The sequence below is a fragment of the Acomys minous genome (assembly GCF_964271855.1).
Source record: "Acomys minous genome assembly, chromosome: 12".
In the NCBI taxonomy this organism is placed as follows: Eukaryota; Metazoa; Chordata; class Mammalia; order Rodentia; family Muridae; genus Acomys; species Acomys minous.
The window spans coordinates 66352649-66370277 of NC_140493.1; the positions used below are offsets into that span (position 1 = coordinate 66352649).

The following is a 17629-nucleotide window of genomic DNA, read 5'->3' on the forward strand; positions in this document are numbered from 1 at the left end:
ATGCAATTAGCATGAAAACCGAATCATCTCATATTAAAAACATCATTCAGCTTTAATCACATCCTTCTGATTACTAACAAAACATTACATCTTGCAGTCTTTTGCCAATGAATAGTTTATCACTATAAAATCTTACAGTATAAACTCTACTATCATAACCACCCCACCCAACACGTCCTCTGAGAACTGATGTTCAGATGGGGCCAGAGTCACAGAGGAAGTCACAACGGAAATGCTGAGTGTTTACATCAAGATATGAGAAATCAGAGCCTGCAGGACACAGTGAAAGCAGTGATTACGGGAGCTGCACAGCCTTACACACGTCAGTGAGCCTGAGTATGCCGGTACAGGCCTGTCATCTAGGCACTTGGCTGACCCTGAAGACTGGAGAACCAGTTCAGTGTGATCTTCATCTACTTCAGGAGTTCAAGGTCAGCCTGGGCTACATGAAATCCCACCTTAAGAAAAAAAACATACACATACAATTCTATTTCCCCCCCCCCCCCGCCACCCCTGTTGTAAAACTTCCAGAGAAATATGGTGGAGACTCTTAGCCCCCTCCCACACACACACTTCTTTTTATGTGTATATTTAATTTGCCTGATTTGCCTGCATTGTGTATTTGTGCACCACAACCACGTACGTGCCTGATGTACGTTGGCTCTGATCTGTTGGGTCTGTTTTTTAACAACTAAACTTTATTATACAACCCAACTAGCTTACACAAAAGGGGAAAAATGTTAAAGGGAAACAAGAGTGAACCTTCCGGTATCCGTTCCACGGGACGGGTCCCTAGGTGTCTCTGGCCTGTGCGCGCTGGTCCGGCCTGTTCGCTGACCCTCTTTCTGATCCTCTTTCTGTGCTCAAGCCTGGTCTGAACCTGCTACTCCTCTCTGTCCTCTCTTCCTGCCTGTCTCTCTGTGCAAGGGGCGGTCTCCCTCTCCCATTGAGGGTCGATTAGAAACACAATAGTCCAGGTGGAGTCCCTAGGTCCCTTTCCTGAATTCCAGGCCCAGGATGGCTCCATCCAGTCTATCTCAACGTTAATCTCAGGGATCGTGGTGTGTCCAAGGGCAAAGCCAGCCAAGACTGCTTTCACCTGTGACAAAGCTTACAATCCTTCCCACAAGGTTCTCTGTAAATGGAGTTTCAGATGGTTGTTAACCACCATGTGGGAGCCGGGAATTGAACCTGGGTCTTCTGGAAGAGCAGCTAGTGCTCTTAACCACCATGTTATCTTTTAGACTGGAAGGCTCTATTTCAATAAGCTAAAAGAAGAGCAAATTAAGCCCAAAGATAGTACAGGAAGGAATAAAGATATAAGCAAATACTAATAAAGTAGAAAATGAACTTGCTATGAAGAAAATTAACAAAGCTAAAGTTTTTTTTTTGTTTTGTTTTTATTTTGTTTTTTGAGACAGGGTTTCTCTGTGTAGCCTTGGCTGTCCTGGACTCTCTTTGTAGACCAGAAACTCATAGATCTTGAACTCACAGAGATCTGCCTGCCTCTGCCTCCCAAATGCTGGGATTAAAAGTGTGTGCCACCACACCCAGCTTAAAGTTTATTTTTATAAATGATTAATAAAATCAGATCTGGTGGTATATGACTGTGGTACCAGCAACCAAAAAGTGGAGAAAGTGTGTTAGTAAGACAAAGTTGTCCTAAGTAATTGAGTGTGACCCCAGCCTGAGTGATGTGAAATCTTGCAAAAAAACAGAGAGAGAGAGAGAGAGAGAGAGAGAGAGAGAGAGAGAGAGAGAGAGGATATGAACATTAATTGAAAATGATTAATGAGCTGAAACCTTGTAGCAAATACTAAGACAAAACTAAAACAAGTCACTAGCATAAAGGAAGAGGGCATCCTAACTGGTCCTAAGACACATTCTTCTTTCTTTTCTTTCTTCTTTTTTTCTTGGAGGGGGCTGGTGGGGAGGTTACAGACAGGGTTTCTCTGTGTAGCCTGGCTGTCTTGGAACTCACTCTATAGACCAGGCTGGCCTCAACTCAGAGATCCCTCTTCTTCTCCTCCTCCTCCTTCTTCTTCTTGGTTTTTCAAGACAGGGTTTCTCTGTGTAGCCTTGGCTGTCTTGGACTTGCTTTGTAGACCAAGCTGGCTTCGAACTCACAGCGATCCGCCTGCCTCTGCCTTCCGAGTGCTGGGATTACAGGCATGCGCCACCACTGCCCTGCTGAGATTCTCTTTCTTCTGTCTCCTGAATGCTAGGATTAAGGTGTGCATCACCGCCATTCACCAATATCTGTAGTGTTTTAAATTCAGTAAGGTTTTTGCTGTTTGGATTTTGAAGTGATATTATTGGATTCATATATATTAAAAATTGCTGTATCTTCCTACTGAAGAAAAAATAGAATTATGTACCTATATATATTTCCATTCCTTGTACCCAAGATAGCATAGTTTATAAATATACTCTTTCATAATTATTTTGTTTGTTCTTAAAATCTCTTCTAAAAAAACTTTATTAACTGGAAGATTATTCACCTATTAATTTTAACATAAATATCACATTTTATCAAGTCCAAGATACCCAGATAACATTTTCTGATAGCAACTGGGCCTGTAATTTTCTGATAGCAAAATATTGACAAGAACCAACTGGCTAAATGCTTAATTTAATTTTGCTTTTGTGGTGTTGAGAGTTGAATTCAGGGCCTCACACATGCTAAACAATTGCGCTACCACTTAAATTCAACCCTAGTTTTGGAACAGGATGATGTTTTTGTTCGTTTGTTTTTTAAAATGTATTTGTTTATTATTATGTATACAGTGTTTTGCTGCATGTACACCTGTAGGCCAGAAGAGGGCATCAGATCACATTCCAGGTGGGTGTGAGCCACCATGTAGTTGCTGGGGGTTGAACTCAGGACCTTTGGAAGAGCATGCGACTCTCTTAATGACTGAGCCATCTCTCCAGCCCCCAGGATGGTGTATTTTTCAACCAAGACAGAAAACGCTGTGGGAAATAAATTTCTCCCGTCATTCGAGTGTGAATTAGGATGGCCTTAGGGAGGAATGAGTCAATATCAACTTGTTCTAATTTATTTATTTATTTATTTACTTGTTTGTTTATTAAATTGTCTCATTATGTAGCCCTGGCTATCCTGGAACTCACTCTGTAGACCAGGCTGGTCTCAGATTTACAGAGATCTGCCTGCCTCTGCCTTCCTAGTGCTAGGATTACAGAAGCGAGCCACCATGTTTGACTTGCCTCCACAAATTTGGTGAAAAGTGTCATACATATTGAAAAATTAAGAAATTGGGAAGGAAGCATGTGGATCTCTGTGAGTTCGAGGCCAGCCTGGTCTACAAAGTGAGCCCAGGACAACCAAGGCTACACAGAGAAACCTTGTCTCAAAAACCCTAAAATAAATAAATAAATAAATAAAAAGAAAAAAAGAAAAAGAAAAAAAAGAGAAGAAATTGGGCTGTTATGTTTTACAGTTCTGAATATTTTTCTATTTGCTTCTTCATATATATCTACCCTGGGCTTTTATGTATGCTTAAATATTTTGGCATATAAATGGACTAGAGTTCAAATTCTGTTTTTGTTTTTTCCAAAACAAGACAGCCCTGGCTGTCTTGGAACTTGCTCTATAGAGCAGGCTGGCTTTGACCTCAGAGATCCAGCTGCCTCTGCCTTTCAAGTGCTGGGATTAACAGTGTGCAACACTACTCCTGGTTCTTTTTTTTTTTTTTTTTTTTAAATAGAGGGTCTCACTATGTAGAGCAGGCTGGTCTTGAACTCTTAACAATCCACTTGCCTCTGGCTCCCTAGTACTTGATTCAAGGTGTGCATCAGCACCCCGAGATGTTCATAGCTCTTTTCAGGTCCTTAAATTCCTCTCATTGGGCATGATGAGTTGAGGGCCCCCCTCTCAAGTTGCTATGTGCCTCAGTTCCTTCTCTTTTACTCCGGATTAGTGACGTTCCAGTGTATGATCACACGGTTACCTCATCCGCTCTCCCACAGATGTCGTTTGGCTTGTTTCCAGTTTAGGGTTGTTAAGGAGGAAAACATTGCTAGACGGCATTTTGAGGACATTGTGTTTCTTCTTGGGTCACTTGAAGGGGTATGGGCCTTCTCTGGGAGCTCTGGTTCCCTGTTAAGTTTGGAATAGGACACAGTATGAGGCATGTGACCAGTGTGAAAGATCACAGAGCAGGAAGTGTAAACCCGTGGGTAGTGCTTGCACCTCAGAGGGTGCCTTCCCTGGCCTGGAGTGTCTCGTCCTGCAGAGCATATCAAACCAGGGTTCCACCTGAAAGAGAAGATGTGAATGGAGAGAGACAGGACAGTTCCAATCAAGGCCTCCTTTAATCTGACGGAGTACAGGTTTACATACTGATCACAGATAAATCTCTTGTTACAGGATCTTGTTACAAGTCCTCAGGTGGGCTGGAAAGAGAGCAGAGCCTGGAGAAACTTGCCAAATTCCTTTGTCTCTCTCAGTGGGAGGTAATCCAAACATCCAGGTGTAGCTGCGCTCCCAGCAGCATAAGCAACACAAAGGGCTCTCCCAGCAGGTGTCAAAGGCCGGCCGGAAGGCTGCTTTTGCTCTCGCCAAGTCACAGTGCAGAAATACGGCTCCTAGCCAGGCAGTGGTGACACACACCTTTTAATCCCAGCACTTGGGAGGCAGAGGGCCCGTGGATCTCTGTGAGTTCGAGGCCAGCCTGGTCTACAAAGTGAGTCCAGGACAGCTAAGGCTACACAGAGAAACCCTGTCTCGAAAAACAAAAACAAAGAGAGAGAGAGAGAGAGAGAGAGAGAGAGAGAGAGAGAGAGAGAGAGAGAGAGAGAGAGAGAAAGAAAAAAGAAAGAAAAAAGAAATACGGCTTCTGACCCTGGAGCAGCTTGGTTTAGGAGAGACCAGCAGCCCTGGGTCAGACAGAGCCACATGCATTCCTTCTCCAGTAGGAAAGGCGCTGATGGTGACGGGGACTGTTTTCCCATCTTCATAGTGAGATGATGACGCCACAAGATGTCAGGACCAAAACAGCCATAGCCTCAACAATGTGCCCTTTCATCAGATGTTTCTCTTTTGTCCACAGGCCTGATGCCACTGGGAGCCTTCAATGTGGACGTGGCCTCGTCCTGGGTCACAGAACTTAAGGCAGGTGCACCTTTTGTGCTCAGCTGCCATCTGCATCAGGACCCCAGCACCAACCAGACCTGGTGAGTAGGGGGCTATCATGTGGAAGGCTGAGGATTAGGTGCCTCAAAGATGCCTGAGGTACACCCCAGAGAAGGCTGCGATATCCCACCTCATAGCCTTCACTTCACTTGGTGAATGACACTGTAAGACTGAGACCTCTAGGGGCTGGAGAGATAGCTCAGAGGTTAAGAGCACTGACTGCTCTTCCTGAGGTGAAGAGTTCGATTCCCAGCAGCCACATGGTGGCTCACAACCATCTACGATGTGATCTGATGCCCCAACAGATATACATACAAGCAGAGTACTGTATAAAAAAAAAATAAAAGAAGACTGAGAACTCTAGAGAGATCTCCAGTCTATTTCCGGAGTCCCTACTAAGAAATAGAGTCCATTGTCAGTGCAAACGCACAGGAATTTGTTGAGCCGACGCGTCGGGGTCTGGCAAGCTCTTTTGAGCAGGAGACCCTGAGAAACAGAGGCATGGACCTTTTACAGGTTTTAGACAAAGAAATGAGTTTTGCAGTATGTGATTGGCTGAAGCAGTCACAGGGGCGTTAGGAACTTTCCTAGTTGGGAGGGGTAAGTACATTCCTGGGAAAGTGGAAAAATTTTTTAAAGATTTATTTATTAATATGTATATAGTGTTGTCTGTGTGTACACCTGCAGGCCATAAGAGGGCATCAGGTTACATTAGAGATGGTTGTGAGCCACCATGTGATTGCTGGGAATTGAACTCAGGACCTTCAGAAGAGCAGGCAGTGCTCTTAACCACTGAGCCATTTCTCCAGCCCCAATAATACTTTTTTCTTTCTTTCTTTCTTTCTTTTTCTTTCTTTTTTTTTTTTTTTTTTTTTTTTTTTTTTTGGTTTTTCGAGACAGGGTTTCTCTGTGTAGCCTTGGCCATCCTGGACTCACTTTGTAGACCAGGCTGGCCTCGAACTCACAATGATCCACCTGCCTCTGCCTCCCGAGTGCTGGGATTAAAGGTGTGCGCCACCACGCCCGGCTCCCAATAATACTTTAAAATGAAGTTCACCAAGGGTCCTTCCTGACTTATAAAAGTTACATGTTCTCAATGTAGGAAAGTTGGAGAGTGACAATAGTCACAGCAAATAAATAAAGGAAGGAAGGAAGGAAGGAAAGAAAACTGGGAACTATAAGGCTCAGCCATTGAAGTTAAGAGCTCATTGGAGTTAAGAGCTGGGCATGGTGGCACTTGCACGCCTTTGATCCCAACACTTGGGAGACAGAGGCAAGTGGATCACTGTGAGTTCGAGGCCAGCCTGGTCTACAAAGTGAGTCCAGGACAGCCAAGGCTACACAGAGACACCCTGTTTCCAAAAAACAAAACAAAAGAGTGCATTGTTTTGGGTGGTGGTGGCACATGCTTTTAATCCTAGCACCCAGGAGGCAGAGGCAGAGGTAGGCAGATCTCTGAGTTCAAGGCCAGTCTGGTCTATAGAGTGAGTTCCAGGACATCCAGGGCTACACAGAGAAAACCTGTTTCCCAAAAACAAAGCAAAAGAGTACATTAAGGCTCATGGCTCAGAGGTGCCTCACTGTATTCACCGAGCAAGCCTAACAAGGTGCTGAGCCCCCAGCCTCAGTTTCTCCCCGCTAACTGATGATTCCAGAACTTACAGGGTTGCTGTGGGACTGTTTGAGAAAATGGACCCAAAGGTCTTTCTTTACTGTGATAAATGTTGTCTCGTATATTGGAAATGTCATCTGTATTCACCCCCTGGCTGAGCAGGAACTGTCAGATCTAAGAGAGCTGTACTGGTGAGGATGTGGTGAAACAAGGGATGTGTGGGAGTGTGTTGGCATTGTTGTCTTGGAGAGCATCATGGCCGTGTCTGGTGGGCCAAGGATGCCCAGCGGCCTTTGGCTCAGCAATTGCACCCCAGGTACCAGCTCTAGAGAGATGTGTAGGTCCATGCAAAAGAAAAAACAAATGTGGTGCTTGGAATTGGACCCAGGATCTTACATATTATAAGCACACACTTTATCCAGGAAACCCTGCCCCAAGCTTATTGTGGTGTGTGTGTGTGTGTGTGTGTGTGTGTGTGTGTGTGTGTGTGTGTGTGTGATGTTGAAAATTGGATCCAAGGCCTCACGAATGTTAAGCACACGCCACTAGTGAGCTTTGTTCCTAGCCCTGATATGAAGACATTAAGAGTGGGAGTGCTGTAACATGAAAGATCAGAAAAGTTAAATAAAATTAAATAAGGCATGATTGCATGAAATCAAAGCAGGTCAAATGAATTAACATTATGTTCAGCCTGGAAATGTGAGATGAGAATGTAAGTTACCATTCATTCCAAGTTCTGATAGGGCTCCTACTGTGTGCTAAGCACCTCCTGCCACCCTGCCTCCCTCCCCCCCCCCCCACACACTGTGTGCCAAGCCCTGGGAATGGAACAGTGAGCAAAGCAGACAGAGACCCCTGCCACGCCGGCATTTTGGTTCAGGTAGCCCCAGTGTTGGGAGGGCCACAGCAGGTCAAATATATCTCTAGATAAGAGGTTGCGCACAGCATTGAGGCAGGGGCAAAGCGAGGGAGAGAGACTCAGTGTGCAAAGTCCTATCCGTGGCCCGTTTCCATTTCCTGTTGCTACCGGTATAGTTGAGTTGGTTTAACTTAGTGTTTTTTTGTTTTTTTGGGGTTTTTTTTTTTTTTTTTGTCTTCTTTTTTCGTATTCTGGGACTTGAAACCAGGACCTCCTCCATGCTAAGCAAGCACTTCCTCCTTCTGAGTGTTGGGATATGGCATGCACCACCCCCTCCTCATTATTTTTAAAGGATTTATTTATTATTTGTTTATTTGCCACAGCTTCAGTCCCAGCACTTTGGAGGCAGAGGCGGGGCATCTCAGTGTGTTTCAGGCCAGCTGGTCTACCTAGTGAGTACCACCAGGACAGTCAGGGCTGCACAGAAAGATCATGTCTAAAAAAAACTAAAGCAACAACAAACAAACAAACAAAAGCCCCCAGAAGTCTCCTGGGAGCCCCATGTATGCACCAGACACTTCCTCACTGACAGTCACCCCGACTACTCTCTCTGTAGGTTCTTCTGCCTAGTTTTTAATTTGATAGAAATGAGACAAACAGAACCCATTCTGTCGAGCAACCATCAAACAGCGCTAGGTCCTTCAGCCCAGTCAGTGTCCTGTCTGAGGCTGGAGTTTTGCACGGTGGGAACAGCTGCACTGATGGTGAGCCTGTGGACAATACCCCTGGCACTTCTGCCCCACTGCCAGGTGTGGTTATCTGATCATACCTATAAGATTTAAGTTTGTATTTTGTTTTCCAAACTGTTTGCACAACATAAATGATTTTAGTCAAGCTATCTCCTGCCTTGCCACCTTCTAACACTACCCCAATGGTCCTTTACCAGTCCTAGGCTCACAGACTCAGTACCACTTCCTTAGAGGCCCAAAGGCCGAAGCAGATAGGGAGGGTGTGCTTGTGTTTAAAGCCCTCAATGAATAGAGTGCTGGGAGCTGTGAGAAGGGGAGCCTAATGGGGCTCCTGAACCCTTCCCTGCACATGTGTCAAGGCAGAGAGGCTGGGAGGGGGTGGGGGGGGCTTGCAATGTCAGCAGGAGGATGTGGTAGAGACTATTCTGGGTTTCTGGGCTTGCTGCAGGGGGGTGGGGGCGGGCAGGAAATACACCAATTGCCTGGCCCAGCTCACCATAGAGAGAGGAACAGGTTGTTAGCTACTCCCGTCCCATCTTAACTCTAGTACTTTCTGAAGTAGACAGGACTAAGTAAGACTGCCGGCTGGGAGAAGGCAGGAGTTGGATGAGAGAGAGCTGCACCCAGTCCAGAGTGGAGCAGGGAACCTGGGCTGTCAGCAGATAGCTGGTCGGCAGTCTATGTTTAGCTGGTTTGCTAGTCACTGAGTGAGCAAACCTGAAGGGCACCACCCATAAAGGGGATGGGAGCCACACAGACTGGGCCCTTAGGCCACAGAATCGCGCACTTGAAATATGAATGGCCATCTTGGGGATCTGCAGTGTGCAGCCTGCACAGCTGCACATGGTGGTCCCTTGGGTGCTCGTAGTCAAGGTGGGAACGAAGGTGGGGGCCGGGGTGAGAATCCAGTAGTTAGGGCTACTAGAGTCAAGTTGTATCCTCTATTGTACCCTCCTCTGGGAAGGTCCCTGCAGAGCTGGCACCCAGGGAAGGCTGTTCTGCAGGAGAAGGGAGTAAAAGACACCGCAGGTGGAGGAAACAGCCTGGGCAAAGGGCTGAAGACAGAGGAGAGCCAGGCTGTTTCGGGTGGTTCGGGAAGGAACATGGTTATCAGTGCACCTACCATTAGGAGTAAGGGGCCAGGTACTGGGACAGGGCTAAGACAGCCTGGGGAGAGAGGCATAGTTCCTGAGCAGTGACGTAATCTGGGGACTCAGGCACACCTTGGTCTTCTACTCCTCTGTCCAACGCCCCAGATCAGTCCCTGAGCTGCTGCCTGTACTTTCATGCAAACCATTTAACAAATGTGTATTGAACCCTTACACTGTGTCTGGCAACGTTCTAGACCCTGGGAATTGCAGGATAGACAAGGCTGTTGGGGGAACTCGCTTGGGGAGTGGGAGGCTAGGGTTCCAGGCAGAAAGGACAACTGGCCAGAGGGCCTGAGGCAAGAAAGGCCCAGGACCTTAAGTTGTTAAAGGCCCACAGCACATATCTGCAGGTCCTTCTCTGAGTGAGTAGGACAGGTTGGAAAGGCAGAGATGGGGTCAGATCCTCCCTGGCCTACGGGCTGTGATGAAGGATTTAAAAATATAAGACAAAGATGGGTTGGGGAGTAGGTCAGTGGCAGAGCACTTGCCTGGCCCTGGGTTCAGTCCTCAGCACCACCAAAAAGACAATAGAAAGAAAAGCGCCTGGTCCTTTTTCTAAGGTGGGCATGGCTGTGCACCCCTTTAATCACAGCATGCAGGAGGCTGAGGAAGGTGGATCTCTGAGTTTGAGGCCAGCCCGGTCTACAGACTGAGTTCCAGGACAGCCAGGGCTACACAGAGAAACCCTGTCTTGACGAGACAAACAAAAAGTATCAAGTGGTCAAAGTTGAGGAAATAGACAGCAGCCCGTGTCTGTCCCTCCTCCAGCGCTGCTAACTTGTCCTTTATCCTCTCACAGCTACATCATGACCTTTGAAAAGCACATTCTAACCACATGCCTCCCCCTTTACAGAGTCCTCAGATAGCTTCTTGTCACTGCAAAGACCTTGAACTTGGTTCACTATTACCAAGGCAATCTTCAATTCCCATCACCCACTGCTCAGCTTCCAACCCCAGCTAGAGGCGCTCGGTCACCCTATGTCTCAAGCCAGCCAAGCCCTAGGCCCCATGGAGCACAGCGGATAGAAAGAATTGTTTAAGCTGACATTGTCCTCTCTGCCATCTTTTTTGGACTTGGGTTGGGGGGACAAGAGCATTGCAGCAGGACTGACATCTTCTTAGTCTGTCTTCCTGAGATCCCCAACCCTCTAGTTCTTAGCCAGGAAATACTAAAGCCAGATAGGTCAAATGCTCCAGCCAGCTCTGCCCTTCAAGGAACCAGCAGTGTGGCTGGCTGGTGACTTCCTGGTTTCCCCAATCCATCCCACAGGACACAAGTCTTTTCTAACCAGGAGAAGTGCTCCAAATTGTCAGGGTGTATGGTAGGCAGACAGGGATCGCACTTAATGGTTTCCCTGCCTGGAGCCGTGTAGAAGTAGGGGTTGGCTAAGTGCCTTCCTTGTAATGCTGAGTCTGTGGGTCTGGGCTAGAGAGCTAGCTGTCTGTCTTCCCCAGGCCTGGGCTTCCTCCTCAGGCAGGAACAGGAAAATTGCACTTGGGCAGACAGGGAGAGGAAAGGAGCCCTCAGCCAGCTTGTCTTTTCTGTCTACCCACCCACTCAGCCTCCTGGTAGCCAGGTGCAGCTCGAACAAGAGCTCAGCGGCCCTGTATCGATGCCCCACATCCAGTGTTCCAGGTGAAATTGCCTGCCAGCCAGTAGGTAAGCCGACCCCACCTCCATAGCATGCTCCCAGGACAACTTCCTGGGACTCTTGCATACTCTCAGCCCAAGCCATTCCATTCACAGTCCTGGCTGATCCAGACCAACCACCCCTAGCCTCTAGCCCCACAGTGAGCCTTGAACCCCAATGCCCAGGCTTATGCCACCCACCATAGCCCAGCCTGCTTCCCCCGACACAGTCCTAATGACTGATCCGGAACCAGTACTCACTGACTGCTCGCCATGCGCCTGTTAAACACTACGTTAAGTAACAGATTCATGTTTTCATGTGTCTGTGTGTGTTCATGTGTCGGTGGGCGTGACCATGCACAGAGGCCAGGGGCTGACAGTGGGAGTCTTCATGGATATCTGTCCCCAGATATGCACTCAGGTGCATGCTCACAGGCCCCTGCAGATTAATGCACCCCTCTACCCCCACCCCCACGCAGGCCAGGAGCCCCTTGAAACGCCCTAGATGGCAGTCACTTCTGAATTGCCATCCCTGGTGTCAAGGCTGGGGACTCTCTGTTGAGATGGTAGATGGAGTTGGACAAGGACTGCATCCTTGGGATGCTCAAGCTACTCAGGTCCATGGAGGCCCCAACCCCCAGCTTCTAGAGGCCGCTGGCATCAGCAGCCCTGTGCCTCTGACCTTGACTAGGTGGTTGCCTCCCAGAACCCCTTCATCCTTCCCTGCCCTAACTGTTTCAGAACGTGTCTATATGCCAAAGGGCAGGTACCAGGGAGTGACAATGGTCCGGAACCACCATGGTGTTTTGGTGAGTACGTGGACAGGAGGACAAAAAGCCTCGGGGAGGTGTTGGTTGGTCTCTGTGGGTGATGGTGGTGTTGCTAATCTGTCGCTACGCTGCCATCTGCTTATGGTCTCACTATCTACACTGATGCCAAGTCTGGCCCAGCACCCACTGACAACTGCATTTTTACTCTAGCCAACTGACTCCTGACCCTGAGGAGGGAGGCAGCTGTTCCTCTGTCCTCTGTCTGTTTGAGCCGCTGTGTTCTGGAGTGGGGGTGACAGTGGCTGTGACTAGGGAATATGGGGCTAATGCAGCCTGCCTGCTCCTTCCTTTCTGCTCTCCCTAGGTCTGCATTCAGGTACAGGCCCGGCAGCCCCACAGCCTTAACTCAGAGCTCATAGGTGCCTGCAGCCTTCTGACTCCCAGCTTGGACCTGCAGGCCCAAGCCTACTTCTCTGACCTTGGTAAGGACTGAAGAGTCTCCGGCCTTGGACAACCATTAAGGGATCCAAGGAAAAAAAAAACACCAGCTCACAACAGAAGCAGACAGACTCTAAGGCCCAGAATGAGTCAAGCAGCTTCAGGGTCCTTGTCAGGGCAGAGCTAATGGTGGTTCTGGGACAGGTGGCCATGCATAGAGGTGTCTTCTGACTTCTTCTGTGTCTGTATGTTTCTCTGTATGTTTCTTTAAAAAGGACTCCTGGATCCAGACGACTCTCGTGACTACTACAGAGGCAAAGGAGGTGGCACAGGGGAGGATAAGAAATCAGCCAGGAGACGCCGCCGGGCAGTGGAGAAGGAAGAGGAGCAGGAGGAGGAGGAAGCTGGTGAGGAGAAGCAGATCAGGGGCCTCCATAATGAAGCCCCAGGCAATTGGCCTCTGGGATCAGGGTGTGTTCAAATCTAGAAGGTGGGGAACAGTAGCCAGGTCCTCTAGGTATGACGGTTCCAGTTCTGTCTCCTCATTAAAAAAACATTTGTATGTTTGTTCAGTGTGTGTGTGTGTGTGTGTGTGTGTGTGTGTGTGTGTGTGTGTGCATGTGCCAAACACGCACCTGTACCACACATGTGTGGGTCAGAGGACAGCCCAAGAGTCAGTTCTCTCTCTCTGCTGTGTAGGTTTCAGGCATCAAACTCAGGTTCACCAGGCTTGGCAGCAAGCTCCTTTACCTGCTGAGCCATCTCACTGGCCCTGCTCATCTTAGAGGTGGGGAAACTGAGCCCCGCCCCCCCAAATAGGAGTGATTTCCGTAGTCCTCAGAACCAGGTTCTAATCCCAGCACTCAGGAGGAAAGGCAGGTGGGTCTCTGTAAGTTCAAGGCCAGCCTGGTCTACAAAGTGAGTCCTAAGACAGCCAAGGCTACACAGAGAAACCCTCCCTGTCTAGGGGGTTTAGGGGTCTGTAGGAGGGAGAGAGGGCTCCATTCTCAGGAGCTTCCCTGAACTGAACCACAGAGACAGAATATTTTGTGTATGTGTTGGGGGCTGGGTCAGTGTCCTGGGCGGGGGGGACTGGGTCAGTGCCCTGTGTGTGTGTGAGCGGGGTGGGTCGTGCCCTGTGTATGTGGGGTGGGGTGGGGGGGCTGGGTCAGTGCCCTGTGTGTGTGTGGGGTGAGTCAGTGCCCTGTTGGGGGGGGGGGTTAGGTCAGTGCCCTATGTGTGTGGGGGGGGCTGGGTCTGTGCCTTGTGTGTGTGTGTGTGGGCTGGGTCCGTGCCATGTGTATGTGTGTGTGGGGGGGTGGGTCAGTGCCCTGTGTGTGTGTGGGGGCTGGGTCAGTGCCCTGTGTGTGTGTGTGTGTGTGTGTGTGTGTGTGATGGATCAGTGCCCTGTGTGTGTGTGTGGGGGGGGTGCTGGGTCAGTGCTCTGTATGTGTGTGGCGTGGATCAGTGCCCTGTGTGTGGGGGGTGGGTCAGTGTCCTGGGGGGGGGCTGGGTCAGTGCCCTGTGTGTGTGTGGGGGGGGGTGGGTCAGTGCCCTGTGTGTGTGGGGGGGTGGGTCAGTGCCTTCCAGGGCAGAACGCACTGCCTTTACTTCTGCCTGGAATCTCATGACCACTCCTCACCTTCCCTTATATCCTGACCAGGCACTGAGATCGCTATTGTCCTGGATGGCTCAGGAAGCATTGACCCCCCAGACTTCCAGAGGGCCAAAGACTTCATTTCCAACATGATGAAGAACTTCTATGACAAGTGTTTTGAGGTGGGCCTCCTTGAGGGCTGAGCCCTTGTCACCTGTCACATATCTATGTCTAGTCCACAGCTTTGGAAGCACGGCCCTTCATTTGCTCACAGCTCTCCGAGAGTTTGTGCTGAGCTTGGCTGGGTGACTTCTGTCAGTTTTGCCTGGGGCTACCATGCAGCTACAGGCATCTCTTGCTTGACTAGGCATGGATGGCCTGAGATGGCCCTACTCATTTGTGGTAGTCACGAATGCCCCAATGTCCAAACACATGTATTTGCTAATGTCACGTGGCTGATCCTGCAGTTAATATAGAGGGGTCTTCATGGGGACATGGATTTCAGGAGCAATCAGTCTCATCTGCCCGTGCCTGACTAGAGACTTCCTTTTGCTGTAGCGTCTCCTTGTGTCCAGGAACAACAGAGTGGACAAGTGCTTTCCTCCTGCCTTTCCTGGAGAAACCCTCTTGGGGCAAGAGTGTCTCTAGGACAATCTGACAACCCCTCCCACCTCACTCTGTTCTCCAGTGCAGCTTTGCCCTGGTGCAGTATGGGGCGGTGATCCAGACTGAGTTCGATCTGGAGGACAGCCGGGACATTACAGCCTCCCTTGCCAAAGTTCAGAACATTGTTCAAGTGAAGAATGTTACTAAGACTGCCTCGGCCATGAAGCACGTCCTGTGAGTGGCTCCAGTGTGGCAGAACTGTGGGGGTAGGAAGTTGGGGTGCCGCGAGGAGCTGCGGGAGATGACACCAGGGGACTGTTCTGTACACAGCTGCTCAGGAGTGTCCAGGAGAAGGCTGCTGGGCTCAGATCCCAGTTCTTCTCGTGTGATCTTAGGCAAGCTATTTAACCTTCTGTGCTTTCTCTCCTCACTTCTAACATAAGCATAACACAAATTGTTGCTTCTTAGGGTTTTGTGACGATCAAACAATTAAACTATTATATGCAATATTTATAACAGTGCCCGGTGCATGAGTACCATTGAAACTAGGCATGGTGGGCTGGAGAGATGGCTCAGTGGTTAAGAGCACTGCCTGCTCTTCCAAAGGATCCAGGTTCAATTCCCATCACCCACATGGCAGCTCACAACTGTCTGTAACTCCAAGATCTGACACTCTTACACCAATGGACATAAATTAAAATTAAAATAAAATAAAAAGAAACTAGGCGTGGTGACACATGTGTGTAATGCCAGCACTCAGGAGGCTGGAAAGATGTGCCTCAAAACCCCAAAAGTGAGTTGGAGGCCAGCCTGATCTGCATAGCTAGCTCCAGGATAGCCAGGGCTATATAGAGAAATCCTGTCTCAAAACAGACAAATAAATACCAAAAACCAAGCCAAACAAAAAAACCTGAACGTACAATTTTTTTTAATCGAAGTAAAATAAGTAAATAAGCATTGCCTGCTCTTTTAACCCGAAGTTCCATACTGTGTACACATAAAAGAGGCCGACACAGTGCTCTTACTGTGGGGAGCAGGTGAGGACTGAGCATGTCTGTGTGGCTTGCGGTATCATGTAAGTGTTAAATTAACCCTTTCCTGGGCCTTTGTTCCCCATCTGGAGGTGTCCTTAATGCTCTAGTAGATTCTAGTAGATCAATGAATAAAAACGTGCCCAGAGCCCAGACACCCCTTTGGAAGACTCTCTGCATTCTCTCTCCTGTTAAGAGACAACATCTTCATTCCAAGTCGTGGCTCCAGAAAGAAAGCATTGAAGGTCATGGTGGTGATTACTGATGGTGACATATTTGGGGACCCTCTCAACCTTACGACTGTCATCAGCTCCCCAAAGATGCAGGGTGTTGTGCGCTTTGCCATTGGGGTAAGAGCCAAGAGCTGGGAGGCAAGCCTGACTCTGTACAGAACTGGTGGGAGAGGAGCCCAGTGGAGACTTCTGGAAACAGTGTATCCAACCCCTGTCTATCGTCACTCCTCTTCTCCTGGTCACCTGGACTTAAATGTCCCACTGTTGGATCCTACAGAAGGTTCATCCTGAGGCGGGCATAGCTCCCTGGCTGAGCAGGATGGGGAGAGCCTGTACGAAGGTTCCTAGGGAGACCCTGATCTGAGTCCTGGTGGCTAACATGAGCAGCTGGCCCTATGCACAGGGGAGGCTCACCAGGCTCTGCAGGCTGTGGGGTCAGCATGCATGAGAATGCTGAGGAGAGCCAGGTGTGTCAGGAACGCACCACCAAGAGTGGAGATTTTTTTGGGGGTGCAGGGCAGTGAGAAGGAAGGAGGTGGAGTTGGATCACTCACTGGCTACGGTCTTTGTACAGGTGGGCGATGCGTTCAATAAAACTAGGACAGACAGCGAGCTGAAGCTGATTGCCTCGGACCCCAAAGAGACCCACACTTTCAAGGTGACAAACTACATGGCGCTGGATGGGCTGCTGAGCCAGCTGCAACAAAGAATCATCCATATGGAAGGTGAGTGCTCCCAAGTGTCTTGGGAGAGACCCTCAGCGTTCAGCAGGACACCCTCCCCAAGGCCAACTCTCCCTGACTCCAACCACCTTCCTGAGGCACAGCTGTTAATCTCTTAACCGGCAATGGCACCCCCAGGCCTCCTCACACCCCTGAATCTCTGAAATTCTGCTGATCCAACGGAGAAAAAGCACATAAGACCAGGGACAGCTTATAGATGAGGAGCCAGAGGCCTAGGAAGAGAGTGGGAACCGCCCAGGCCCAGGCAGCCAACACTTGCTTAAGCACAACCCAGATCTCTGCTCTCAGCTCAGTGCACCATCCCACCAAATACCCATCCCTTTGGGGGCCTGGCCATACCTCACCCCGCCCTTTGGCACAGAGTGTCTCACCAGACTCCTTGGCTTCCAGGTACAGTTGGAGATGCCCTTCAATATCAACTGGCACAGACTGGCTTCAGTGCCCAGCTCCTGGACAAGGTTTGTGGCCCACTCAGCACCAGCAGGATCCCCAGGATGCACCACCACTGGGGAATGAGGGGTTCTTGGCTCATAGTTATCCCGTGGGAGGGTCTCTGGAGTTTAGAAACAGAGAAATCATCTGCTGGCTTTCCCTAGCTGTAGCACCACTGAGATAAACAAAAGAACAGCAGGATTATTCTAGGAGGTCACATTGTGTGCCTAAAGGATTGGGGCATTCTCTTAGCGCTATATTTAATAATTAAAGCAATGATAGATAGAAAGTACCAGGCAGCAGATATTATATTATAGAGGAGTTTATTAAATGAATGTGGGGGAGAAGGAATAGGGGGTAAGGGGTCACCCCAGAGAGAGAGAGAGGAAGAGGGAGAGGGAGAGAGAGAGGGAGGAGAGAGAGAGAGAGACCATGTGGAGGGTTTGTCCTTTTATATGGCCCTGGCCAGGGTCATGCCCCCATGACAGGTAATCGATGACCTCACAATTAGGACTGAAGCAGAATCCTAACATTCTACCTTTTCCTATAATTAAAAATGAGGAACGTAGCTGGGCGTGGTGGCGCACGCCTTTAATCCCAGCACTCGGGAGGCAGAGGCAGGC

The 17629-nt window shown here is 49.0% G+C and overlaps 1 protein-coding gene across 2 annotated transcripts in view; it reads left to right on the forward strand.

Annotated features, from left to right (window-relative positions):
* Positions 1-17629, forward strand: part of ITGAE (integrin subunit alpha E) — a 61017-nt gene that overhangs the window by 10812 nt on the left and 32576 nt on the right. For both annotated transcript variants that reach the window (XM_084751301.1, XM_084751302.1), the window contains exons 2-11: positions 5073-5196; positions 11089-11186; positions 11898-11965; positions 12291-12408; positions 12640-12771; positions 14028-14143; positions 14650-14801; positions 15795-15948; positions 16406-16556; positions 16965-17032. In XM_084751301.1, coding sequence (XP_084607427.1) covers positions 5073-5196; positions 11089-11186; positions 11898-11965; positions 12291-12408; positions 12640-12771; positions 14028-14143; positions 14650-14801; positions 15795-15948; positions 16406-16556; positions 16965-17032 — 1181 coding nt within the window. The remainder of the gene's footprint in view (positions 1-5072; positions 5197-11088; positions 11187-11897; positions 11966-12290; positions 12409-12639; positions 12772-14027; positions 14144-14649; positions 14802-15794; positions 15949-16405; positions 16557-16964; positions 17033-17629) is intronic.